This window comes from Podarcis liolepis, assembly GCF_965112155.1.
Source record: "Podarcis liolepis genome assembly, chromosome: 18".
In the NCBI taxonomy this organism is placed as follows: domain Eukaryota; kingdom Metazoa; phylum Chordata; class Lepidosauria; order Squamata; family Lacertidae; genus Podarcis; species Podarcis liolepis.
In genome coordinates, this window is record NC_139572.1 from 887,424 (window position 1) to 914,585 (window position 27,162).

Sequence of the window (27,162 nt, forward strand, 5' to 3'; positions counted from 1 at the left end):
CCCACTCAGCTCCCGACCCCCCACCCCCCCCAAAAAAAGAAGGGAAAGAGAGAGAGAGAGCCATCCCAGAGTCTCGGATGCTCCAAAATAAGTAACTTTTTCATTTATTATATTAAACAATAACATTTCTCTTATATTAAACAATAAAACACAGAGCATGGGTTAAAATTCAAACATTCCCCCCCTCCCTCCCGGCAAACCTTCTCTCCTCCCTACTGCCCCCCCCACTCCCCACCCCCTTTGCTATAGGGTAATTCCAAGAGCATAGATACAGTCATGTACATGTCTGGATATATAATACATCAACAGCCGATCTCCTGGTGGGGGGGGAGTGGGGGGGGAGTGGGGGGGCAGCGTGGCCGAGGTCCAAAGGATGTGCCGGGTGGGGCTTCTTGGTTCCCCTTGCAGCAGCAGCAAAAACACAGACACACATCTCCCCCCCCAAAAAAAACCCTCTCTCCCTCCCCACTGTTCCAAATCCCTCTGCCCCCTTGGAGAGACCCCTAAGCTCAATTTGATGCAGAGGACTGACTTTTCTGGTGCCTGAGGTCCGGGAGGGGGCACAGCTGCTCAACCCCCCCCCCAAAAAAAAACATTTCTAAAGAGAGAAGCAATGAAGGGAGGAGAGGACATGAAAGAGAATGCTTTCTCCTCCACCAAAAAATGTAAAGACTTTAAACTCTGTTTAAGAAGGGGACTCTGCAAGCAAGAGACCACTTCAGCCAACGGGTCTACTCTAAGGAGGACTTGGAAGCAGCTGAGAAGAGTTCCTAGCGGAGGGGGGGGCAGGCAGAGGAGAAGAGAGATAGCAGCCGGTTTGCGTCCCACATGAAATGAAGTGGGGGGGCGGGCGACGGCGTGGATATTCAGAGCCACAAGATGAGTGCCTTGGGGTGGGAGGGGGGGTGCGAAAGTGTGGAAAACACTGGTGGCGAAACACCAGAGGAGAAATGGGGGGGGGGCACGTCTCTTTAATACCAAGACCCTGTGACAACTGGATCAACTGGATCGGGAGCCGGGGGGGGGGCGGTTTGGAGGGCCCCGCCATGACCAAAGAACGCTCCTAGGTGGGGGAAGTGCCCCCCACCCTCGCAAAGTGCCCCCCAGCGAACTGCAGTTCTCAGGATTCCCCATGGGCTGTAAAGAGGGGTGCAGAATAGCTCTAAATGCCCCCCACTCTAAATGCACATTCTGGTACCTTTTTCCCCTTGCTATTTTGCGCCGCGCCCCCCCCCCCAAGACGGAGGAAGCCCTGTGTGGGTTTGGCTGCCCCTCCCCGGGGGGGGGGGCTAGGAGCCTTGCCCATCCCTCTCCCCGGGGGGGGGGGGCTAGGAGAAGTTTTGGGGTGCTAAAAGGGAGCCCCACGCTCCCCCCGGGGCCAACCGAAAACCGTGGCTGATTCTGCCAACAGGAAAGGAAACTGAAGAAAACTCTCTCTCTCTCTCATTCGCACACAAACACACAGAGAAATGGGTGCAGGATTAAGACCCCCCCCCCCGGGAGTGTTGGGTTTTTTTTTGGGGGGGGATGCCTGCACACGTATTTCTTGCAGCCCCAAAACGCCACACTCAAGAAGTGAATTGCATTTACCCGTGCCCCCTATATTTGAGAAGCAAGAATTTGAAGCGAGAGCGAGAGAGAAACAGACTTTTTTTCTTTCTTTCTTTCTTGTTTGGCAGAAGCTTGAGACTCTAACCACAAGAGTCGCTCTTTCATTTCCAGATCTTAGGGAGTAAATATATATATATATACACACACAAACACACACACACACACACACAAGAGCGACACACGAGGCCGGCGGATTTACGGGCAGCGCTCAGAGGCAAGGTCCTTCGGCACGTTCACCCCCAGATATATACATATATAAAATCTCCTATATATATCTACATTTCTCTATATCACAAGGGGGTGGGTCGCGTCCCGGAGGGGTGGGGGGCTGCTGAGGAGACGGCAGATGGGGACAATATACACCGGGGGGGGGGGCGGCGAAAATTAAAAATACAAAAAACTGTAATAGATCTGGAGGCTGCGGCGGCACATTTCCCCAGCTTCTCAGCCCGCAAGATGGAGGCGGATGGGGACCCCAAAGGAAGGCGCGGATCTGCTCCTTCCTGGGGTGTGTGTGTGTGGGGGGGGGAGGGACAGGGTGTTCTCCTTTAGGTTCTCCTCCTCCTCCAAAGAAGAACCGGCCGAGGACCCAACTCTCTCCTGAAGCCTTGGCGCCCGAATTTGTCCATTCCGTTTGGAGCTGCTAAGCGGCTGGGCCGAACCCCTCCCCACACAAAGGGGGCTGGTTCTCTGGGTGCTTCTGTGGGCCAATGGGATCTTCCTGCCTGGGGGGGCGGACCCCCGGGGGTGGCCAAAAGGGTGGCCCCGATTCTCCACCGGAGCTGGGAGGGAAGGACGGAGCCAGTCTCGGATCCCACAGCCGTAGGGGGAACGGGCGCCTCGGAGAGGGGGTGGGAGGGCAAGAGAAGCCCCCACCCCACCCGCAATGGGTGGGGAAGGGCGGTGGGGAGCCCTCAGCCCCCCCAGGGCAAAGGCACCGGGGTCAAGAGGCCCTTGGGGAAGATGGAAGGAGGACCGGCCTTCTGGAAGGAGGAAAAGCTGTTCTGGGGAGGGCAAGGGGGCAGAACTTAGGGGGTCCCATCTCTGCACAGAGGCTGGGAAGCTGGAGGCTTTCCTGGCCTGGGGGAGAGGGAACCCCTTCAAGGGGGAGATGCCCCTATTGCAGGAGGAGCAGCCGTCTCAGGGGCTGCACAAGGCCCCCCAACATGCCACTCGGACCCCCACCCACATGCCCAAAAGGAACCTGCTTGCAGCCGCACATTTGCCCCCCTGCTCTCACCCGCGTTGCCCCCCCAGCTCTGGAACGGAGACCCCCCTCTTGCCCCACGGCTCAGAAGACGCTGCTTGGCTTTTCTCAAGACTTTCCAGGATGTTTTTCAGGCAGAAATACAGAGAAAGAGAGAGAGAGAGATATAAACACACCGACCTGCCCTTCGAGGCTGCAACGTATTTTAACTTCCCCCGGTTTCGGTATGAATTGGCGCTGGTTAACCGAACGTTCGAGGCTGCCGGGGGGGCGGGGGCCGTTAGCAGCGGGGTTTTTCCTGGGCGATCAAAGAGAGCGTTAGGAATCGGGGTGCCTGGGGGGTTTTGTGGGGGGAGAGAAAAGGGGGTGCAAAGGAATCCACGTTGAGAGCGCTGCAAAGAAAGGGGGAAAAAGGCAGAGGGGCCTATCTTCCTGGCGCCCCGCCGTGGGGGGAAGGCCTGGGTGGGACCCCCTTCTTTCCCCACCCCCCTGCCCTATGCCCACCCCAAGGCTGGCAGAGCTGAGCAACACCCAAGCCCCCCCCATGGGAGGTTTCGAAGAGCGAGAGGTCCAGGTTCTTTTCCGGCAGGCAGAGGGCAAAAATTAAAAGGAATGGGGGGGAACGGCCGGCTGAGTTCACCAGGGGGTGGGGGAGCAGCTTCTTGGGGGCAGCCCCCCACCTGTCCGTCTGTGCAAGGAGACGGCATCCTCGTGCGAGTCCTGCGTCCTTTTCCCCGCAGAGAGGGGCTTCCCTGCGCCGGATGCGGCGCCACGGAGAGGCGGTTCGCTTCGTCGCGTCGAAAGAACAAAGACCGGGGTCGGCGGATCGGAGACGGTGGTCTAGGGAGCGGCGGAAGGGGAGGAGAGGGAAGCCCCCCCCCGGAGCCCCCTAGGAGGCGGGCATGTCCGCTTTGCTGAGGGCGATGGCCAGCTCAAGGTCCTCCTGCTCCTGCCGCCTCAGCCGCGCCAGGCGCTCCTCCTCCGCCTTCTCGCTCTCTCGCTTCGCCCAGGCGAGTTGCTGCTCCTCATTGCCAAGCTGGGGAGAGAAAGAGAGGGTCGGGATGGATGACCACTGGAGGGCCCCCTTTCCAATTCTCTCCCTAGGGGCCACCATATTTCCTGGCTCCCGGATCATGGGAGGGTCTTTAGCCGCGGGGTTGGGATGGATGACCGCTGGAGGGCCCCCCTTTCCAAATCATCTCCCTAGGGGCCACCATACTTCCGTCATGAGAAGGGATGGTGGGGGCCCCGCTCCTGCTTTCCCTTCCTTCCTCCCCCCCCGAAAAAAGCAGCACCCGGTTCTATTGGGGAAGGGCCCGGTCCCGTCGCACGTCTAGAGCGAGTTTGGGGTTCCCCACGGAGGCTGCATCTGGGGGACCCCTGTGAGGACTGGACTAGCCCCCCTTCAGTTTGACTGGGCTCTCTTTGCCCCGTTTAAATCCTGCCTCGCAGGGGGTTGGTCTAGATGACCCATTGGTGTCCCAGTCCGACTCTCAGAGCTCAGTGCTCTAGCCAGAACTTTGAGGGCAGCTCACACTGCAGGGAGACCCTCCTCCCCCAAAAGCCACGAAGGGCGTGGGAATCAGACTATCGACTCCTAAATGTACCATGTATGGTCTCTCTGTCTCACACCCATACACAGGGCTAAGAGCCAGGGGAACTGCCCGCCACTGGCTGCAAACCCTTTCCCCCTTCCCCGAGGGAAGGCAGCCGGCAGTTCCCCCGATAAAAGAGGGGAGGACCCACACAAAAATCAAGGACATAAGAGGAAGGTTTGCCCAGTTTCAAACAGTGACAGTCCGGAGAAAAAAATATCGTTGAGTTGAGGTTTCTTTGCAAAATCTCCAATGAAGGTTTTTGACTTTAAAAAAATAATAGAAAATTCGACAAAAAAAGCAACGGAGATTTTAACCCATTTTACAAAACTCCGCTATATTTGACAGGTGAATCCCAGCTATGCCTGGGAAATTCTGGACGCATCGTAGGCATAATAATAATAATAATAATAATAATAATAATTTGTTTATACCTCACCCATTTGGCTGGATTTCCCTAGCCACTCTGGGCGGCTCCCAACAGAATAATAATATAATAATAATAATAATAATAATAATAATAATAATAATAATAATAATGCAATAAAACATTTAAATCTTCCCTAAAGGACAGCAAGCCTTATAGCAGCACAATAAGGCTATTCCGCTTATGAAACCTTGCCATTCTTTTAGTTGTTTTAACCTCCTGCTCAGTGACTCTCTGGCTTGGTGTTTTTTTTTTTTAAATAAAGCAAAATAAATCACCGCATCTTGCTTTCACCATTGTATTTTAGCTATTTTAAAAATGCCGGCCCGCAACCGTAATAAACCGAAAACGGCAGCGGCGATTTCACCGGCCCTCCTCCTCCTCCTTTTGCAAAGTCTGGATTTTCGCTGGGGAAATGGATGGGAAGGCTCAGCAAAAAAACCCCCAAAACTCAAGCCAGGAAGGTGAGAAATTTTGAAGGTGCCTCGGAAATTAAAAAAGAAGAAGAAAAAAGAATTAAAAATAAAGCCATCGCAGGTTTTCCTGTTTATCAGCTGAACGCGTCTCTCTCTTTCTCTCTGTGTCAAACGCTCAACGCCAAACCTGCCGTTAGATTAAAGATCCACAACGTGGCTTTGAGTTCCTTTTGCTAACACACACACACACACACACACACACACACACACACTCCTCCAAGACTAATAAGCTGAACGAAATACAGTGGTGCCCCGCAAGACGAATGCCTCGCAAGACGGAAAACTCGCTAGACGAAAGAGTTTTCCGTTTTGGAGGTGCTTCGCAAAACGAATCTCCTATGGGCTTGCTTTGCAAGATGAAAATGTCTTGCGATTTCCTGCTGGTTTTTTCCCCTCCCTCCCCTTTTCTAAGCTGCTAATCCGCTTATCATAGAATCATAGAATGATAGAGTTGGAAGAGACCCCAAGGGCCATCGAGTCCAACCCCCTGCCAAGCAGGAAACACCCTCAGAGCACTCCTGACATCTGGTTGTCAAGCCTCTGCTTAAAGACCTCCAAAGTAGGAGACTCCACCACACTCCTTGGCAGCAAATTCCACTGTCGAACAGCTCTTACTGTCAGGAAGTTCTTCCTAATGTTTAGGTGGAATCTTCTTTCTTGTAGTTTGGATCCATTGCTCCGCGTCCGCTTCTCTGGAGCAGCAGAAAACAACCTTTCTCCCTCCTCTATGTGACATCCTTTTCTATATTTGAACATGGCTATCATATCAGCAGATCAGCCGCTAAAAGCCACTAATAGTGCTAATCCGCTAATCCGTCAATGGGCTTGCTTCGCAAGACGAAAAAACTGCTAGACGAAGAGAATCACATCTTTTCATCTTGCAAGGCACCACTGTAATTAAGACGCTAGGCAGGGCATCTCTCGCTGCAAGGAAGGAGATTCACACATTTCAGTCCCTCCTGAAACCAGCCCTTTATTGCAAAACCTTGAGGACTAGAGTCTTAGCTTACGGAGCAACGCGATAATACGCCCCAAACATTTCCAGGAAGGGGATTCCCCCCCCAAACATATCCCCAACTCAGGAGAGAAAGGGAGAGCGCTCTCCACGACCAACATCCCCAAGCAAACAGCACCAGACTCACAGCTTAATAGAGTGGTCCCTTGGCTCTCAGACTTAATCCGTTCCAAAACCAAAGCGTTCCAAAACCAAGGTGCACTGCTTTCCCATAGAAAGGAATGCAAAACGGATTAATCCGTTCCAGACTTTTAAAAACAACCCCTAAAACAGCAATTTAATGTGGATTTTACTATCTAACGAGACCATCGACCCATAAAACGAAAGCAAGAATCAATGTGCTGTGCTATAAAATAAACAAGGCATTATTGTAGATGATAAAAATTAAATTTACCTGCACTGATGATAGTCATTGTTTGGATGGAGGGCTTTTATCCATTTCCGCAGTCACACAATCAATCAATCAATCAGTAGCTGAACTGGGTTCCACACAGTCACAAAAACAAATGAACCGAAAAAGCCTCAGAAAAACCCCCGCAAAATAAAAAGCGAAAATGAAAGAGCCAAACTTAATCCGTTCCAGAAGTCCGTTTGACTTCTGAAATGTTCGGAAACCAAGGCTCTGACTTCTGAAATGTTCAGAAACCAGCTTCTGAGTCGCGCAGGCGCCCTGGAAACAATAGCCGACAGCCACGTCGGATGTCCGGCTTCCAAAAAACGTTCGAAAACCGGAACACTCACTTCCGGGTTTTTGGTGTTTGGGAACCAAGGCGTTTGAGAACCAAGGTACCACTGTAATAATAATAATAATAATAATAATAATAATAATAATAATAATAATATATGCCGCCCATTTGACTAGGTTGCCCCAGCCACTCTGGGCAGCTTCCAGCGAATCAAAACCCTGGGGACATACAGAGGGATTAATGCAGAACTACGGAGGAAGCGGGTTGGTCTAGATGGCATTTGGGGGTCCCGTCCAACTACAGTTCTATGGGTCTATGGGAGGAGAGAGGGATTTGGGGGGAACTAAGAGATAGAAACTGCCAGAGGGGGGAGAGGGAAGGGAGAGGAGGATGAGGGGGGAGGAGGAAGAGGATGAGGAGGGGGAAACGACCCCAAAAAGCCCCCCGCCCCGTTTTTTCTTTTCTTTTTCCATCCAGATCGAAGGAACGTCAACTTACAGAGGTGAAGTCAGCAAATCCCGTGGAGGAAGGGTCCTTGGGAGCTTTGCCTGCCGAGGGGGGAGAAAATCCGTCTCTCCCCCTAAAAAGGTCCCCAAACCCCTTTCTACTGTGAAAGGGGTCGCTGGTGTCGGCCCCGAACGGCCGAAACAGGTCGGGGGGCTTGTCAAAATCGGAAGAGCCGACATGGATGACAGGAGGAGATTTACCTGGAAAAGGTCGAGAGAGAGAGAGAGAGGGAACGAGAGAAAGAAAGAGAGAGAAGAAAAAAAATGGGGGGGGGGACGAGGAAGAAAAGGAGAGGGAGGGGTTGGGGAGAAACGAGAGGAAGAAAGGGAGAGGTTACTTACCATAAGGGGCAAGGGGGGGCAGTGGTTGGAGGGGGGGTGTCTAGGGAAGCCCACCTAACCCTAAATTGGCAGCTCAGGAACCCCCCCCCCCAGCTTTTGCCTAGAATTCTGCTTCGCACAGCCAAATCCGCAACAATGCCCCCCTCTTTTCCCGGCCAAAAAAATCCTGAAATTGAGGCACCAAGCCTGCTCAAATGTCTCCCATCGTCCCCCCGCCTCCCCAAATTCAACCGGGGGGGCACGCGCCAAGTCCCCCCAGACCCCCCAAGGTCATGCCTCGGACTCATCCGCCCCGCAAATAGAAAGTGGGGTTTTTAAGGGGGTGGGTCAGCTCTGCAGCTAGCGATAGGCATATTTCGGCGTTTGACAGCTTTGGGTTTTTTTCTGGGGAGGGGGAGACGGGATTCTCGCTGCCTCTCGCTCCCCGAAAAGCCCAGAGGACCCACATGAGGGTTTGGGCAGCGGTTGAGGACTAGCGACTTGCGGGCTCGGGCACGAGGGTGGCACCCTAGAATCGCAGAGTTCGAAGGGCCCTCTAAAGGTCGTCCAGCCCAACCCCCTTGGAGGGAGGGGTCCTGCCCACAGCCGTCCCTGGTTCTCTCTCTGCCACCCCGACCCAGTAGGCAGCCGCAAGCCTGGAACTTGGCCAGGCGACGTTTTCTTCCCCACTTCCCTTTCTCAAAGCGAGACTGGCGCCAGGCTGGCAGAGAGGAACCGGGAGAGGCCGAGGTTTCGCACAAAAAAGCAGCCGCTCTGGTTCCCTTTCCTCGATTGGGCAGTTTTTCCTTCGCCCTCTTTTCAGCTGCGGGAAAAGGGGCTCCCCCTCTGCCCCCGGTGAAACACCTGCGGTGATGGTGGCCCCTGTACCCCCAAAATTAGCCGATTAATTCAGAGCAGGGAAGAGTCCCAGGCGGCATTAGAAACCCAGATATATAATCTCATCGCCTTAAACCTGGGCACAATGCAATGTCTAGGAGCTGTCCTCTCCCCACGATGGGACATATTATTATTATTATTATTATTATTATTATTATTATTATTATTATTATTATTATTATTTCTGTTTCTATACCGCAAAGAACAGATCTCAAAAGCGGTTTGCAAGCACGTCGAAACGTCGGAAAAAACCACCCGGAATAAACCGAACTCAAGCTCCGCGGGAAAACATTCCAGGTCCTTTTCTCTAAGATATACGATACGATATACGATATCTTTACTGACATTGTCCCCTACAGAACAATGAAATTGAAAATCTAAATAAAACATTCAAAACCCCCTAAAAACTCCGAAACCCCATTTTAAAATACAATATACTACAGGGGCGTTTCGCTTCCCCCAGCCTCGGACCCGGTGCCCAAAGATCTCCGCGGGGGCCGCCAGGGGACCCACAAACAGTGCTTTTCTCTGGGGGGGCACAGGGGTGCGCATACCCCTAAATGTTTTGCGAATCTTTGTCCTTTTGTCCATCTGCCGTATTTGTCCCAATCTGAATGACAAAACCGGCAATTTTCTTGAGTCAAAATGAGAGTACCCCATAACATTTTTTAAAAGGAAAAAAAAATGCACCAGTCGTGAAACACAGCTGGATGGTTTCGGTGCAGGTTCTAAGCAACTGGGAGCCCCTGGCCTGATCCGCAGCACGGCACTGGTTTGGGGCTGCATCAATAGGAGTCTAGCATCTAGATCAAGGGAAGTAATAGTGCCACTGTATTCTGCTCTGGTCAGACCTCACCTGGAGTACTGTGTCCAGTTCTGGGCACCACAGTTCAAGAAGGACACTGACAAACTGGAACGTGTCCAGAGGAGGGCAACCAAAATGGTCAAAGGCCTGGAAACGATGCCTTATGAGGAACGGCTAAGGGAGCTGGGCATGTTTAGCCTGGAGAAGAGGAGGTTAAGGGGTGATATGATAGCCATGTTCAAATATATAAAAGGAGGTCACATAGAGGAGGGAGAAAGGTTGTTTTCTGCTGCTCCAGAGAAGCGGACACGGAGCAATGGATCCAAACTACAAGAAAGAAGATTCCACCTAAACATTAGGAAGAACTTCCTGACAGTAAGAGCTGTTTGACAGTGGGATTTGCTGCCAAGGAGTGTGGTGGAGTCTCCTCCTTTGGAGGTCTTTAAGCAGAGGCTTGACAACCATATGTCAGGAGTGCTCTGATGGTGTTTCCTGCTTGGCAGGGGGTTGGACTCGATGGCCCTTGGGGTCTCTTCCAACTCTAGGATTCTGTGATTCTATGATTCTATGGGGTGGAAAGGAAACCCAGCCTGAGCAAGGTTTCTCCAGCCCAGCCGTGATACCACCCAAAAGGGAGCCCTGCAGCAGCGTCGGATCCGGCCCAAGGAGGCCCGCTCTTAAGACCTGTCCCCAGGCAGCGGCCAAACCATATTCGCCCGGAGGAAAACCTCCTTGTTCTAAGATAGACTGGCTCTGTCCATGGAGGTTCCGCTTGGGAGTCGTGAAAAAGAAGGGCTCTGCCCGATTATTGGGCCAAAAGGGGACCCGTTTAGTCCAGCCTTGTGTGTCCCCCCCCCCACCGGACGCCCCTCCAAAGGAAAGCTAGCCCCCTAACAAGCAGAACCGGAACAACTCTGCTACACGGTGAGGCTCGGGCGCAAAAAAACGACAACAGTTCTCTGTTTTTCCCCTGCCCCAAGCAAACTTCTTCTGCCTCCACTGTTAATATTTCAGCCCCTGAGAACCAGCTTCGCCGGCGGGTGTGGGAACCAGGTACCCGGTCCTTCGCAGAAGAGGTGTTAACCACCGAGAAACAGACGATATGCCAACTTTGCAAAAGGGTGCCTTTTCAGCAATGCCTCCCGAGCGAAAAAGCCTCGAGATCAGCAGCCGCCGCTGCACACCCCCCCCCCATGCAAGAAAACAGACTGTCAACGCGTCGCCCCCAGGCCTTAATTTCGGCCGCACAACCTCCTCGCGGCCGATGGAAACTCAAACACAAGGCACGCCTCTTGCTTGGACCTTTGGTGGAAAGCCACCGAGCTTTTAGCCTCGCGAGAGATTGAATGTCTTGCCCTGGCTGGACTTGAGGGACGATGCCAACAGATGCCACACAGAAAGCGTCCCTGCAGAGATGGCAGCCCTGAATCGGTGGCGCATGCCCTTCTGGCTTGCCCTCTTGAGGAATGAGATTATCACCCCTCTTTTACTGTCCATTCCGGGTCGCCCAGCCACTGCCCCAGGGTCCTTTCTCTTGGCAGATCCAGATGAGCAGAGGACGGCAAAGGTGGCAAGGCTTTTAGCCGGGGCAATCAGAATAAGACCCACCACTTGACCATGGATTCAAAGCCCTAAAATGTATTTTATATAATTGACTTTTTATTTCTGTTCTTTGTATATCGCCTTGTTGTTTTATTGCGATGGCCGGCGGCCGGCGCAAATAAAGATTAATTCACCAAGCGTCGTGTCACACGGAACATCCTTGCGCTGCGGTGAAAATGGACGTCGGCCGGCTTCAAGCCCCCAACGGCAGACCAAAAAAAAGGGGGGTTCTGGAAGCTGCTTGTCCATGCACAGGGGACCCCAGAGGCCATCCAGCCCCACCCTCCAATCTGTGCTGATCTTACAACGGCAGAATCCTTGGAAGACCACCTTCCTTGCTCCCTGGGCCCTTTAGCCTTCCCTGCTCCAAATTATATCACCCCTCCCTCTTTCACCCCCTCCTCAGAGGAGAACTGTAGTTCACCCCTCGCAGAGCTACAATTCCCAGGACGCTTACCAAACTACAGTTTCCTGGATTCTAATTCCCCCCCCCCCTTGGAAGGGGTGTACTTTAAATAAAAGGGGTGTACGCAGGCTTGGCTTCCAGCCCCCCTCCACCCGCCATCCTGGCCCACCCCACTTTAAATGGGGCACACCCAAAACTGGACTCAGCCTCACCAGCACAGAACAAGGGTGAACTCCGTGGGTTCTGCCCCAGATCGGAGCGTTAGATCCTTAAACCAGGGTTGCGATCGCCAAAATGGAACATCAGTTGCCATTTTGGGGGGCAAGATGGCTCCGAAATCTTATTTTCCAAAGGATGGATTCTCAGTTAAATATCTGGCTAGTTCATAGCTGAGTTGAGCTTTGAGAACTTAAAAGAAGAAAAGTCGCTTTATCCAGGGACAGTCTGCCTAGATATTGGCTTATTCCTGCCTTTTTCTGAATGGTGACACAGGCCATTCATAATGTAGGAATATTCTCCCCAATGGTGAGAAGGGGAAAGCGAAGACAAGCGACAATTCGCTATCCCGCTGGGGAAAGCATTTTTTGGTCCCCGAAATTCATTCCGGTTGTGCGGATAAAATATCAGATGGAATGCTACAAGGTGGGGTCTTAAGGGTGTGAAAAGGGGCCAGATCCTAGGACTCCCCCAAATGGCAGGGACGTCAGGCGCTGTCCTGGCTCCTGGGCATCTTTACTCGGTGGGCGACGGGTGCAAAACGCGGCTGGCGGGTTTCGAACGCTGACCACAACAAAGCAAACTCGCGAACCCTGGAGGTCGGCATCCAAAAACCGGCCGAGCTAAAGACCTCCGCAAAGAAGCAGCTTATGGAACTACCCGTCAAAGTTTCCCAGAACCAGCAGCACCTTCTGAGACCCCCTTTCCAAGGTGCCTGGGCCAAGCAACCCGCCAGCCGGGAACAAATTTGCCTGCCGCAATCGCAGTTCAGCAGCGGTCAAAGTGCCTCCGGCCAGACTCTCTGGCCCACGGAAGGAAGGGGGTCCGTCAAACGGAGAGTGGGCCTGAGCTGCAGAGCACATTCAGGGCTGCAGCAAGGCCCCGATCCCATGCACAAACACCGTGCTCTACACCCCGGCCCCGGAGTCTTGAACCGCAGCCCACTGCCCTCCTGAGGTTTCTGGCGACCGGCGTTTCGACTGTGGAGGCCGAGCCATTCTACCTAGGAGCCTCCTCCTCGAATCAGTCTAACCCAGGTTGGCAGCCGCTTCCTGTGGCAGGGAGTCCCACAGTCCAGCCCTACACCTTCTTTACGAAAGTGTCTCGTACCGAATGCAAACTGCAAAAAGGACTCTTACGAATCGAAAGCGGCCGTATGCGTCTTCCCTCGCTCGTTTGCTTCGTATCGTGCTCTCTCACACACACAAATCCTCAAAGAAAAACACAACCCGGCGCTTTATCCACCCTGAGCCCCTCAATATTCAGCATAGCGGGAGTTCTAGCGCCAGGAGCGAAGGCTGTGCGTCATTCTACAAATTTCTATCCCGTCTCCTCTCTTCCCGAAACTAAGAAGCCCCAAACGCCACGTGCTTTTCTCGTTCCCTTTTCCCCAACCCCGACGGTCTCCTTTCTCGGGGCAGGGGGGTCCTTTGCAGGACTGGCAGCCCCTGCCCCGTCCGGGCCGCAGGAGGTGGCCGCCACCCCCCCCAAGGCAGCGGCGGCTGTGCCTGGTTGGCGGCGCAGGCCGGGGCCCTGATATTGCTGGTGAGCGCCGACCGCAGAGAGAGGAAGTGGCGGAGGGTGGGGCGGCTGCAGATGGTCCCACGATGGTGGTGGCAGCAGCCCCGGGGAGGCTTCGCAATCACTGACACCCACACAGAGACTTCCGGCCCCTTTAAAGAACCAGAATAATACACACACACACACCAGAGAGAGAGAGAGAGAGAGAGAGAGAGAGAGAGAGAGAGAGGAGGGGAAAAATAAAATCTGTTTTTCTCTTTTTGACGCTCAACAGCTTTTACCTAGAAGCTAGTTAGCGGCGAGGACGGAGATCTCTTATCAGCAGCCGGTGCAAAAAAGCAGATGAAATGGAGGGAAGACAGGAACGAAAGAACAGAGGAGGTGGAGGAGGAGGCAACTCCGAATAACCGCTTTTGAACTCTCGGGGCTCGGCCGGGGAAGGGTCCAGCCCCGGTGCAACTTCCTCGCCAGCGCAGCAGCAGCAATTGGATCGGGCCCCTGGGGCCCCATGGCCGGCCAGGTGACCCCAAAATGTAGCACCAACTCCCCCCCCCCTGCTGTCTTCAGCAGCTGGGGTTTCCTGCCTCCAACAGGGGAGCCAGGATTGGTGCAATTCTATGCCCCGCAGGGTCTGGACACTAGTTAAAGCCACCGTATTTTTCGCTCTATAAGACGCACCAGACCACAAGACGCGCCTAGTTTTGGAGGAGGAAAACAAGGAAAAAAATATTCTGAATCTCAGAAGCCAGAACAGCAAGAGGGATCGCTGCGCAGTTTTGATTCAAACAGTTTTGATTTAAACCGATTTTGACTTAAACTGTGATTTAATTTAAACCATGATTTAAACCGATTTGATTTAAATCAAACCCACCCTGGCCCGATATTCCCCCCCAAAAAACCCCCAACACACTGCCCAGAGTTTGGCTGCAGACCGGCAAGCATTCTAGTAAAAAGCAAGGGGGGGAAAGAGTGCAATGGGGGGGCAAGTGCATGTCTGAGAGAAAGAGAGAGGGAGGGAGAGAGGCCAATCCCCCCACCATGGAAAGTCCAAGACGAAGGCAGCCCCCACCCCGCCCTCCGTGACGGCCGGCCACCCCTTCCCCGGCACGAAGTTGGGGGTGGGGAGGAGGACCGCAGAGAAGACTCACCACTGGGCGGTTTGGGCCTGGGAGGCAAGCCTTTCTTCGGAGGGAGGGCGGGGGTGTCTAGCTTGCCCTTAAAGGGGTCGTCCGGGAAGCCCCCGAAAGAGGAGGCCGAGAACGGGTCGGAAGCCGGCGGCTGCAAAGAGAGAGACAGAGAGAGGCAGAAGCGGAAAGGGGGCTTGCAGAGAGAGGGAGGGGCAGGGAGGAGGAAGTGGGGGGCTCGGGGGTGACAGAGGCAGACCCAGAGAGGGGCTGGTTTGCAAGCAAGAGAGCGAGGAGCCAGGCGGAGCCAAGCTTTGCAACAGCTGGGAAAGGGCTGCAGGTCTGCCCCCCAAAACGGAACAAAACCACGAGGAAATGGGGGGGGTGTTTCGGGTCCTCGGCTAACCCCCCCCGCCCGTCAATCACCTGACATGGGGGGGCAGGCTGACTCCGACACGGGCCGGTCGCAACCAGAGGAGACCTGGCGGACATCCGCCCCCAAACTCAGCACCGGCTCGCGAGTAGTAGACCCGCTGAAACGGGTTTAAATTCTTTAAAACTGTTTACTGGATTTCCAATTTTCTTTTACAAAAAAACTCCCTCCAGCCCTGCTTTTTAAAGGACTGCGCCAGCATGAGCCCCTGGGAACTCTCTGCCTCATGACACAGACTCTTTCCGGCGCCCGCCTAAAGGCGTTCTCGTTCAGACAAGCCCCCCAGGACGTTAAGAAAGTTGGCGCAATTTTAATCTGTTTTAATATTTCAACTTTTGAATGGTTTCCCCCACCCCAATATAATTATTACCGAATTTCCATTTTTTTCACAAATCAAATAGCTAAGTCTTTTCCTGTACTGACTTCCCACCTCCGCTCTCTTCTACTCTCAAATTCTCAGCTGTCACTAAAACCCCCTCTAACGTCCTTTAAAAAGTTGGCGCAATTTCAATCCGTCTCATTGTTTTGAATTTTGTACGTTTCTAAAGCGCTGCTGCAAAACATTCCTTGGTTTTTATCGCCTCATCCTTTCGCAAACTACTTTAAGGTGTTTTTCGGTTGTTTTTGCAACAAGGCGATGTGCATGGATTTCATGAAATGCAAAGAAAGAACGGATCTTGGGCCCATTCATTTCAGCACATCTTCTTCCATGATAACCAAACACCAAAACCCCAAAATTAATGTTTCGGTTTTTAGGACGTTTTTCAGAAGCCGAACGTCCAACGTGGCTGTCGGCTCTTGTTTCCGGGGCGCCTGCGCCAATCGGAAGCTGCACCTCGGTTTCCGAACATTTCTGAAGTCAAACGGACTTCCGGAAGGGATTAAGTCTGGCGCTTTTGTTTTTGCTATTTATTTTGCGGTTTTTTTATTTTGCGGCTTTTTCGGTTCATTTGTTTTTGTGAGTGTGTGGAACCCAGTTCAGCTACTGATAGTCTGGAACGGATTGATCTGTTTCGCATGACTTTCTACGGGAAAGAGCGCCTTGGCTTTGGAACGCTTTGGTTTTGGAACGGATTAAGGGACCACTGTGTGTTTATTTTTGGCTGGATTTCTGAACGAAAAGCAGACATTTAACGTTTTTAATTTAAATGGAACGGGGCTGCGGGAAAGGTTCTCTCATGCCACCCTGTGGCAGAAAAGCGTTTCAGCCGCTAAGACTGGAGATTCCCTTCTGCTAGATCATGGGTAGGCAAACTAAGGCCCGGGGGCCGGATCCGGCCCAATTGCTTTCTCAATCTGGCCTGTGGACGGTCTGGGAATCAGCGTGTTTTTACATGAGTAGAATGTGTGCTTTTATTTAACATGCATCTCTTGTGGGGCTAAGGAATTCGTTCGTTTTTATTTTTAAAATATAGTCCGGTCCCCCACAAGGTCTTAGGGACAGGGGACCGGCCCCCTGCTGAAAACATTTGCTGACCCCTGTGCTAGATCCGCCTCTCCTCTCTCTCTCTCTCTCACACACACAACATCCCTGCGAGGCAGGGCTGGGCCGAGGGAGAGGAGAGGGCGCTGATAATTCCTAGATGGAATCAAGGGAGCCTTCGCCACCTAAGCATGCAAGGCTGGAGCTGTGGGGAGGAGGGGGCCAAAGCTGCGCCCCCCCCATCCCAATGAACCCTACTCCCCAACTTAACCCCCCCCCCAAATAAATCAAGTTTCCAGTACAACTGCACCTTGGTTGTCAAACGCCTTGGTACTCGGATGTTTTGGCTCCCGAACGCTGCAAACCCGGAAGTGAACGTTTTTCAGAACCCGAACGCCCGACGCAGCTTCCGATTGGCCGCAGGAGCTTGCCGCGGCCAATCGGAAGCCGCGCCTCAGTTCCCGAACGTTTTCGGAAGTCGGACGGGCTTTCCGGTCGACTGTATTTGCAGAACCAGAGATAGGAGGGGAAACGCGTCGGCGTTGCTGACCTCCTTTTTCTTTTGCGAGTAGTTTTGTAGTGTTTTATTTTCACCCCACCCCTTAAAAAAACCCCAGGGTTACAGGACCTGACAGGAAGTGGGTCACAGGCTGGGCAAGATTTGCTGGGGGGGGGATTCTGCCCCTGCGGAGGGAACTCAAGAGGAGGGAATTTGGGGATTTGTAAAGTCGGGGGGGCTAAGCGGCCGCCCCAAATCTGGGGAGGGAGAAGGGTTTACCTTCGACATCCGGCTGAAATCGGCGAAGCCTTCGCTGCCGCCGCCCCCGCCGCTGTTGAAACTGCTGCTCCCGAAGGGATCTAGCGTTCCAAAAGGATCTGAAATCAAAAAGGGGGGTGGTCAGTGGATTCCCGTTCCTAGACTTTGCCGGTTCTAAAGACGCAGGCTGGAGGGGCTCCCTGTTGGGACCCTCCGGTAGGCAGCCCTTGTTCTCCCCCCCCCCAGTAACTCACAAGCCGCCCCCCAAACCCCTGAACCAAACAACCACCCTCCTGCACAGGGCTCCCCCCTTCCAGAATTCACACCCCACCGGTGTTTCTTCTGCAAGAAATGAATGCCGGGCAGCTTAACAGAAGCATCGGACCCGAGTTTGAATCCTTGGAGGGCGAGGACAGGGGGGTGGACGGACACCCGATGCCGTGGGGCAACCCCCCCCCCCCCGCCGTGGGCTTACCTGGCCCTTTCAGAGCGGTGGCGACGACACTCGGAGACTGGAAGGGGTCGCTGTTTTCAAATAAGTTTGCCTAAAGGGGCAGAAGAACGAGGGTTTCACGGCAGGGCCCCCCAAGCAAGCTGGGCTTAGGATCCTGCGGCCCCGAGGGACCCCCCTGAACGAAACAAAGCCGTCAAGGGGAAAGCCCCCCCTCCCACCGGAAACGTCCTCACCTTGGAGGGCAGCGTGGGGTTTTTGGAGAAGGGGTCGGCGGTGAACGGATCGCTCTTCTCGGGCTTCTTGAAGAAATCGTCGGGCGCCGCTGCAGCGCGGAAGGGATCGCTTTCCTTAAACGGATCTCCGCCGAAGGGATCTGCGGGGAGAGAGCGAATCGTTCACCGGAGAGTGAAGAGGGAGGGAAGGAGGCAGCCGGCCTCTCCGGGAGGCGAGAGACTGACACCCGTCCCCACACCGCTGCAGAGGCCTTTTGGGATTCCGGGGTGAAAGACTAAATTTGGGGTTTGTGCGCAAGAGCAGGGGGAGCAAAGGCGACACCGGAGCAGCAATTCGAGGACTGGCACACGTATCAGCATCGATTTTGCTAGGGGGGTTAAATTATAAGGACCCGTGGACGGTTAAGTCTAGGCCAAGGCGACTCTGGGGTTGCGGCGCTCATCTCGCTTTCAGGCCGAGGGAGCCGGCGTTTGTCCACAGACAGCTTTCCAGGTTGTGTGGCCAGCAGGACTAAACCGCTTCTGGCGCATGGCGGAAAACAGAGCGCACGGAAACGCTGTTTACCTTCCCACCGCAGCGGTACCTATTTATCTACTTCAAATCTCCCTTTGGGCCCATCACTGCCTCTCTGCCTGACTCAGTGAGGTTACAAGGAACCAGGCAGGGGGCCTTCTCGGTGGTGGCGCCCTCCCGCCAGATGTCAAGGAAATAAACAACTCTCTGACTTTTAGAAGACACCTGAAGGCAGCCCTGTTTAGGGAAGCTTTTAATGGCTTAATGTCTTTTTAATCTTTTGTTGGAAACAGCCCAGAGTGGCTGGGGAGACCCAGACAGATGGGCAGGATATAAATAATAAATTATTCTGATTATTCTCTCACCTGCCACCACCGCTGCCGCAACCACGGGGGCCTGCTCCGCAAAGGGGTCGTTCTGAAAGGGGTCACCTGGGCGAGGGAGGAAGAGAGAGAGGGGGGCGCGGTTAAGAGGAACCAGGCCAGGATGATGATGATGGGAGACTGTTCAGGGCCCGCTGCCCCCCGTCGCCACTCACTGCCTCTGAAGGGGTCTGCGCCCTTGAAGGGGTCCGTCCTGAAAGGGTCTTCCGCCTGGAAAGGGTCCGCGGGAAGCTCCTGCGTGTGTCCGCTGAACAGGAGGGCCTTGTTCTTGAACGGGTCATCCTGCCAAGACGAGGGGGGGGAGAGAAGGGAGTCAGACACAAAACAGACCACCAAAGGTTCACGTCTGAGTCGTAAGAGTCGGACGGGACCCCCGGCTAAAGGATCCTGATGACCTCTGCTGAGAAACCCCCAAAGAATCATGGAATTGCAGGTGTGCAGAGACGGGAGGGCCCTCTTGAGGTCCTGTAGCCCAACCCCTGCAAGGCAGCAATGGCAGCTAATTTGCTTAACTGGCTTTGTGTTTCTAAATCGCCACGGAAGTCGTGGTGAAGGGCCAGAGAGAAGACTTAATAATAATGGTGATTATAATATTCTCGGTTCCAGGGACGCCCTCCCTGCTTCAGCCTTAAAATAGTAATTTATATAAATAATAATTTATTATCTATCCCCTGCCCACCTAGCTGGGTTTCCCCAGCAACTCTGGGCGGCTCCCAACAGACTATTAAAAACACGATAAAACATCAAACATTCAAAACTTCCCTCGATAGGTCTACCTTGGCTCCCAGTGTACGTTTCTGAGCGCAATTCAAAGCGTCAGTGCCGATCTTGAAAGCCCCACACAGCGCCTCCAACCCCATCGTCCAGCCCGGACGCCGGGGTCCATCTCCCGAGGGCCTTCTGGCGGTTCCCTCGGGGCAGGAAGTGAAGCTACAGGGAGCCAGGCACAGGGCCTTCTCGGTGGTGGCCCCTGCCCTGTGGAACTCCCTCCCACAAGATGCCAAGGAAATTTTAAAACACCTGACTTTTAAGAAGACATCCGAAGGCAGCCTTGTATAGGGAAGTTTTCAATGCTTGGTGTTAAGCTTTTTATACGTGCTGGAAGCTGCCCAGAGTGGCTGGGTGGTCGAGATACAAATAATAAAATCATTATCATTGTTGAGCAAAGGCTGCTCCCGAGAGGAATCGGCCCGGCGCCTCACCAGGGTCCCGAACCTGCCGCCCCGCTCCTTCTGGGGGTTCCCCTCGTTCAGATCCGCCAGGTTGGTCATGCTGCCGCCAAGCACCCCGTTCAGGGCTTCGTTGTACTGGTCAATGCCCCGGTGGGCTTCTTGCTGGCTCTCTTGCAAGCGGGACAGCTTGCTCCTCGCCTGCGGGGGGACAGGGCGGAGAAAAATCAATGATAAACTTGGGGGGGATATAGTCTTATGCACGGAAAAATAGGGTGGTCTGTAAGCATAGATGTGTAATGTATAAAGCGGTTTGAATTCCCTTTTGTGCCGTCTGCTTGGCCTCTGCTACTTCCTCCTACCGATAGGGAACCCACTTAAGGACTCTAGATGCGCTCTAGGAGATTTATTCTCATAGCAAAGAACATGCAAAGATGTCCTCTATTTCCTAAATAACTCGTAGCAAAGATCTGCCTGGTCCAGTCTCACGTTTCTCACACTGCATAACCAGATATTACATCTGGAGATTGCAGAAACTACAAGTTGAAAAGTTTTGGAGCCTGAGCTCGCTTGGTTTCCTCTTCCCTCCTCGTCCCTCTTTCCTTTTGTGCTGTCTGCTTGGCCTCTATTATTTCCTCCTACCAATAGGGAACCCACTTATGGACTCTAGACAGGCTCTTGGACACCCCAAAAGGGAAAAAGGGCAGATTTTTTACTTATAACAAGAGCATGCAAGGATGTCCTCTATTTCCTAAATAACTCCTAGGGAAGATCTGCCTGGTCCATTTTCTCACATTGCATAACCAGATATTACATCTGGAGATAGCAGAAACGACAAATTGAAGAGTTGGAGCCTGAGCTCGCTCGGTTTCCTCTTCCCTCCCCATCCCTCTTTCCTTTTGTGTCGTCTGCTTGGCCTCTGTCGTTTCCTCCTACTGACGGGGAACCCTCTTAAGGACTTTATATTGGCTCTGGAATACCCTATACCCATTTATGGACTCTATAGGGGCTCCTGATACCCCATAAGGGAAAAGGGGCAGTTAAAAAAATATATATAACACAGGAAAGACCCATGCGCATCCCAGGCACGGCCGCCGTTCAAGGAAACACCTGCGGAAATTTGGGCGCAAGGTCTTGGCCCTGGGGGGGGAAAGGGGTGTCCCCTGAAGTCTGCCCCTGTTTGGGTTCCTGCCTCCCACCTGGTTGATTTCCTCCTGAGTGGACTTCAGAGACTTGATGATGGTTTCCAGCTGGACTTTTCCGGCCTGAATGCTCTGTTCCAGCTGAGACTCTTCCTGCTGCAGCCGGCTGAGCTCCGACTTCGCCCGGCTGATGTCGTCCTCCTGGGATCTCAGGTCCGACTCCTGAGACTGGATCTGCATCTTCAGCGACGAGATCTGGAAGGGCAAAGGCGGTCTTGAGGGGGGGGGAGAGACCCGGTTCGCGAGAAGAGGAGGAGGGCGGAGAATGTACACGCGTTGCAGGGCCTTCTCAGTGGTAGCACCCGCCCTCCCGTCAGATGTCAAGGAAAGAAGCAACTCTCTGACTTTTAGAAGACATCTGAAGGCAGCCCTGTTTAGAGGAGATTTTAATGACTGATGTTTTAATGTATTTTTAATCTCTTCTTGGAAGCTGCCCGGAGTGGGTGGCGAAACCCAGCCAGATGGGCAGGGTATGAATGAATGAATGAATGAATGAATAAATAAATAATAATAATTATTATTATTATTATTAAGCTTGCATAAAATACGCAGGGATTTGCATTTTGCCAAATGAACAAGAGAAGAGGGGAAGGTGTTGGAGTTTTAAGGTTGTGCGAATGAACATTCCAAAATGTAAAACAGAAAATTTAATAAACATTATGGGGTTGGGAAAGAGAATACACTTTAACAGATGATGCAAGGCTCCCCCCAAAATTACGGATAGGCAGCCGTTCTGCAAGGCAAGTGCACACACACCCTGACCGGTAAAATCTCTGTACGGAGCACGGTATGTATGTACGTATAAATAACTTATCTGTTTATAATTTATCTATTTTATTTATTGAATTTATAATTTATCTGTTTATAATTTACTTTATTGAATGAATTTATAACTTATCTGTTTATATTTTACCCGCTTTATTGACTGAACTGATAAATCATAAACAAGACGGATTATACAACTTCAATAAATAAAACAAAAACAGAAACGGAGTTGGGAAAACAAAACCACAGAGAGGAAAAAACACCCAACTCTTAGAAACAGAAGGGGAAAGGGGGGTGGAATCCTATGGCAGGGAGTTCCGCCGGTTTCCCACGTGCTGTTTCCGTGTTGCGTGGGGGCACAAGGAGCGTGGGCAATTCCCGGCCCCCCAACTCACCACGTGGGTCTCCTCCTGGCACTTCTGCCGGACGTCGCTCAGCATGTCCTTGAGCTTGGCTTTCTGCTGCTCCATCTCGTCCAGGCGGCCTTGAGCCTCTTGCTTCTGCGCCTCCAGCTCCTGCAGGCTGCTGGTCTCCCGGTCCAGGTCGTTCTGAAGCTCCTGCGGAGGAGGAAGAGAAGGCGGCTTAGGGGGCCGGGTAGCGCGGGATTTACGTAGAAGCTAAGCAAGCTCTAGCTTAGGGCCCCACCCTCTTGGGAGCCCCCAAAAAATTGAAAGGGGAAAGAAAACCACTGGATGTACATTTCCAAAATACTATCTATCTATCTCTCTATCTCTCTCTCTCTCTCTCTCTCTCTCTCTCTCTCTCTATCCAGCTATCTCTCTCTCTCTCTCTCTCTCTCCAGCTATCTATCTATCTATCTATCTATCTATCTATCTATCTATGCCAGTGCCAGATTTACATATAAGCTAAACAAGCTCTAGCTTAGGGCCACACTCTCTTGAGGGCCCCCAAAAACTTAAAGGGGAAAAAACACTGGATGTACATTTCCAAAATATTATCTGTCTGTCTGTCTGTCTGTCTGTCTATCTATCTCTATTTATCTTATCGGTGGTTGCAAGAACAAATGGTCCCTATATTCTGAACAAAATGCTTGTTTAACCTGGAGGTAGGCTGTATGAATTTATTGCTTAGTAATGATTTGTTGGGTCTCTGGACCGTAATAAAGATTGATGATGATTATCTATCTATCTATCTATCTATCTATCTATCTATCTATCTATCTATCCATCTATCTATCTACCTATGCCAGTGCCAGATTTACGTATAAGCTAAACAGGCTATAGCTTAGGGCCCCCCTCTCTTGGGGTTTAACGGCTGGGATAAGCTCAATAGGTAGAGCCTGAAACTCTTTGATCTTGGGTTGTGGGTTCGAGTTCCACGCTGGGCAAAGGATTTTCTCGCGTTGCAGCGGGTTGGGCTGGATGACCCTCAGGGTCTCCCAACAGGCCTCCTCTGAGAGCGCGATATCGCCGGGTGGGGAAAAAACCAAACCCATTTACCTGTACTTCGTTGGTCTTCTGCCGAATCGCTCCTTCCCTCTCTCGGATCTCTTGCTCGAGGGAATACTTCTCTCTGCAAAAAAAGGGAGAGAGGTCGTGTGAGTAAAATCAGTCTCAAATGATTCTCTGTCTTTGGGGGTTGGACTTAAATTAAATCCATCCTGGCCAGCAGCGCTTTTTGGGGGGGTTCTCGTGCCGTCTGCCCCTCTCCCAGGACCCCCCAGCGCCCCGAACGCCACCCACCTCTGCAGCTGCGCGATCTCCTGGCCGATGTCATCCAGCTCCTTCATTCCGGTGAATTCGCCCCCGGAGCCGACGGAACTGGAGCTGTCCTGTTAAGGAGCCCAAACAAGTCAGGCCACACCCCAGCCGGGAAAATTGGGGAGCGCACAGACCCCTCTCCCCCAAAAATACGGCCAGGAAAGGGGGGCAAGGCGCATGCAAACTGGGGTGCAAAACACAGTGTCAACGCAGAAATTAAAAAGCCTCAGGGTGACTTAAGCCAGGCTTCCTCAACCTCGGCCCTCCAGATGTTTTTGGCCTACAACTCCTGTGACCCCTAGCTAGCAGGACCAGTGGTCAGGGATGATGGGAACTGTAGTCCAAAACATCTGGAGGGTCAAGGCTGAGGAAGCCTGGCTTAAGCCGGCGGAATATGCGCAGCTTGCAGACTTAACGTATAGAACCTCGGCCCTCCAGATGTTTTGAGACTACAATTCCCATCATCCCCGACCACTGGTCCTTCTAGCTAGGGGTCATGGGAGTTGTGGGCCAAAAACATCTGGAGGGCTGAGGTTGAGGAAGCCGGGTAGAGAATAAGAGAGCAAGAAGAACGTGCGGTTAGAAGAAGCAGAGAGAGAGAGATAAAGCAGATAGACAGATGATAGATAAATAGATGATAGACAGACAGATAGATATGATAGATATATGATAGAGATAGATGATGGATGAAAGACAAATAGCTATAATAGATATAGATAGAGAGATGATAAGGATAGATAGATGACAGACAGACAGACATAATAGATAGATAGATGATAGAAAGACAGATGATAGACAGACAGACAGATATGATAGATATACGATATAGATGATAGATTATAGACAGACAAATGGTTATGATAGATAGATGATAGATAGATAGATATAGATAGATACACAGATGATAGAGATAGATAGATGACAGACAGACAGACATGATATATAGAAAGATAGATGATATAGATAGAGCAATAGATAGATGGATAAGGAGCGATTCAGAGGTTTTCTGCTGCCCCACATCCAGAGGGTCCTTCATGCTTCACGGAGCAGGCAAAATAGGAAAATGGGAGGGGTGGGAGCGCCACGTTCCGGGGATCCCCGCGGTCCTACTCACACGACGCATTTCCGCCAGCGTCGAGACCTCGGTTCCCACGGAAGCCAAGTAGCCGGGGACGGTCTGGAGAGGGCGGCAAAGGGGGTGGGCAGTGGAGGGGGGGAAAGAGTCAGCGCCGGAGTGAGGAGGACCGGGCAAGAAGGTGGGCGGTGTGGGGGGCGTTGGGACGGAGAGAAGGGGGTTAAGAAGGGCTGTCGGAGCCCGGCTGGGGCCAGGAACGCGGGAGGTGCCTGTGGCTTCGTTGATCCGAGGAGCGGCCATCCTGGAGGAGCTCACCTGGGCAGGTACGGTCCTTTCCGACGGGGGGATCATGTCCGGCAGCAGGACCTGCGGGGGGTCGATGCCCTTGCTCACTTTCTGCTGGATGAGGTACATGGCCAGGGCAAACTGGTCTTTGTTCAGCTTCCCCATCTGCCTCGTGTCCGCCAAGGCCCTGGAAGCGAGGAGCCGTCAATCACCCTTTTTATTATTATATTTACCCCACACCTCTTTGCTCCCCTCCAAGGATATTTAATGCCAAATTGTTTTTAACACTCGATTGGGAGCCGCCCAGAGTGGCTGGGAAAACAGCCAGATGGGCTAGGAGTAAATAAATTATTATTATTATTACTAATTATTATTACCAGATGTGTGCCAGGATGTTCTGGGACAGCCCCGAGTGCATGAAGATGTCCTTGACCTCCAGGCCGCTGACGAAGCCGTCCAAGTCCAGGTCTGTCTTCAGGAAGATCTCGTCATAGCGGAGCTTGTCGGTCAAGGGGACCACCCAGGACGCGGGCGGCTGGAACGAGAAAATCAGACTTAGGCGTGGGGCCCCCAGGTGCCCTAAAAAACCGCTGGGGGGGGCTCATCCGGGTCTGGCCTCCCGAGAGCCAACAAGATACCCCCCCCAAACTAGAGAGAAATGGGCTCTGGTTGCCCGCCGTTCTAAGGTAGACTGGCCTTGCCTGTGGAGGCTCTGCCGGAGAATCGACAGAACGCTGACGCAGCGGCTGGGTCAGTTCAGCTACTGATTGATTAATCGTGTGACTGCGGACATAGATAAAAGCCCCCCATCCAAACCATGACCGTCATCAGTGCAGGGAAGAAAAAATAATTTTCATTTTTATTATCTACAATGCTGTCTTATTTATTTTATAGTACAGCGCATCGATTATTGCTTTCATTTTATGGATCAATGGTCTCGTTAGAGAGTAAAATCCATGTTCAATGGCTGTTTTAGGGGTTGTTGCTAAAAGTGTGGAACGGATTAATCCGTCTTGCATGACTTTCTATGGGAAAGAAGAGCGCCTTGGTTTTGGAACGCTTTGGTTTTCGAACTGATTCAGTTTGAGAACCAAGGTACCGCCATATTCAATAAACGTTTCCCCATCTTCTTAAAACCTATGTTCTTCTTGATCTCTTATTCTGGGGTGGGGCACTTTTTGCAATCTAGCAGCGCACAAATCTCACGAAATAATTCAGCGGGGAAGCTGCCGCTTCAAGTGGAAGTGAGTTCCGCAGTCCAACCGCACCGAAGTTCTCATCACGCGAGCGGCCGCCCCCCTTCAGCTTCGAGGACCGGATCCGCCCCCCTCCGGGGTGCGGGGAGGCCCCGATTCCTACCTGTTGCGCCTGCTTGAGGCTGTGCTTGGGTGAGAGGCTGCCGGTGCTGTTGAGGCTGGTGACGCTGCCGTGCGAAGGGGTGGAGCGCAGGCTGTCTTTGGGCGGGGGGCTGGCCGGCAGGACGGGCACAGCCCCGGGGAGGGAGGGCGCCTTCTTCCGCTTGGAGGGGGGCACCAGGGGCGGGGGCAAGGCGGGCGGAACGGGCTCCTTCTCCAGCGCACGGTAGACCAAGTGCATCGCCTGAAATAATAATAATTTTTTATTTATACCCTGCCCTTCCCGGTTCAAAAACCGGGCTCAGGGCAGCTAACAACAAATTTAAAACACTTTAGGCAGATGAAGATGATGGATTTTTGGGAGATATCCGAACTGACCGGAAGAGTCCATGGACCAGAGGGAGGACCAGAGGAGTGGAAGAATTTCAAAGCCTATTTAGCTAAATACCGTATTTTTCGCTCTATAAGACGCACCAGACCACAAGACGCACCTAGTTTTTGGAGGAGGAAGACAAGAAAAAAGATATTCTGAATCTCAGAAGCCAGAAGAGCAAGAGGGATCGCTGCGCAGTGAAAGCAGCAATCGCTCTTGCTGTTCTGGCTTCTGGGATAGCTGCGCATCCTGCATTCGCTCCGTAAGATGCACACACATTTCCCCTTACTTTTTAGGAGGGAAAAAGTGAGTCTTATAGAGCAAAAAATACGGTATGTTAAGATAATATAAACAGAATTACTTGCGAGTACCAAACGGGCCTAGGATTTGAAAATGCGATGTGTAAAATACTATGTTAAAGTTGAAAACAAAAAGAGAGAAAGATGTTAATTGACCAAGTAAATTTTATGTGGAAATAGTTTTGGAAAACTGTTATAATGATTTATATGGAAACTCAGCCAGGGGGAATTGAGGAAGTCACCTGACAATGTTAACAAAAGTGAATAAATGCTTGTGTTTTTTTTAATTTTCTTTTTTTCTATTTG

General features: G+C 52.3%; 1 protein-coding gene across 5 annotated transcripts in view; it reads right to left on the reverse strand.

Moving 5' to 3' along the window:
• Positions 1-73: 73 nt before the first annotated feature.
• Positions 74-27,162, reverse strand: part of EPS15L1 (epidermal growth factor receptor pathway substrate 15 like 1) — a 37,728-nt gene continuing 10,639 nt past the window's right edge. The window contains exons 9-25 of one of the 5 annotated variants that reach the window (XM_083483683.1): positions 26,189-26,428; positions 25,207-25,364; positions 24,860-25,016; positions 24,584-24,646; positions 23,452-23,540; positions 23,209-23,281; positions 22,144-22,305; positions 20,981-21,178; positions 19,815-19,982; positions 18,768-18,894; positions 18,595-18,660; positions 17,716-17,855; positions 17,504-17,573; positions 17,050-17,147; positions 14,440-14,569; positions 7,516-7,724; positions 74-3,854 (exon numbers count right to left, since the gene is read on the reverse strand). In XM_083483683.1, coding sequence (XP_083339809.1) covers positions 3,708-3,854; positions 7,516-7,724; positions 14,440-14,569; positions 17,050-17,147; positions 17,504-17,573; positions 17,716-17,855; positions 18,595-18,660; positions 18,768-18,894; positions 19,815-19,982; positions 20,981-21,178; positions 22,144-22,305; positions 23,209-23,281; positions 23,452-23,540; positions 24,584-24,646; positions 24,860-25,016; positions 25,207-25,364; positions 26,189-26,428 — 2,295 coding nt within the window. In that variant the 3' untranslated portion in view covers positions 74-3,707. The remainder of the gene's footprint in view (positions 3,855-7,515; positions 7,725-14,439; positions 14,570-17,049; positions 17,148-17,503; positions 17,574-17,715; positions 17,856-18,594; positions 18,661-18,767; positions 18,895-19,814; positions 19,983-20,980; positions 21,179-22,143; positions 22,306-23,208; positions 23,282-23,451; positions 23,541-24,583; positions 24,647-24,859; positions 25,017-25,206; positions 25,365-26,188; positions 26,429-27,162) is intronic. The other 4 variants (XM_083483684.1, XM_083483685.1, XM_083483687.1 and 1 more) reach the window with 4 other exon arrangements.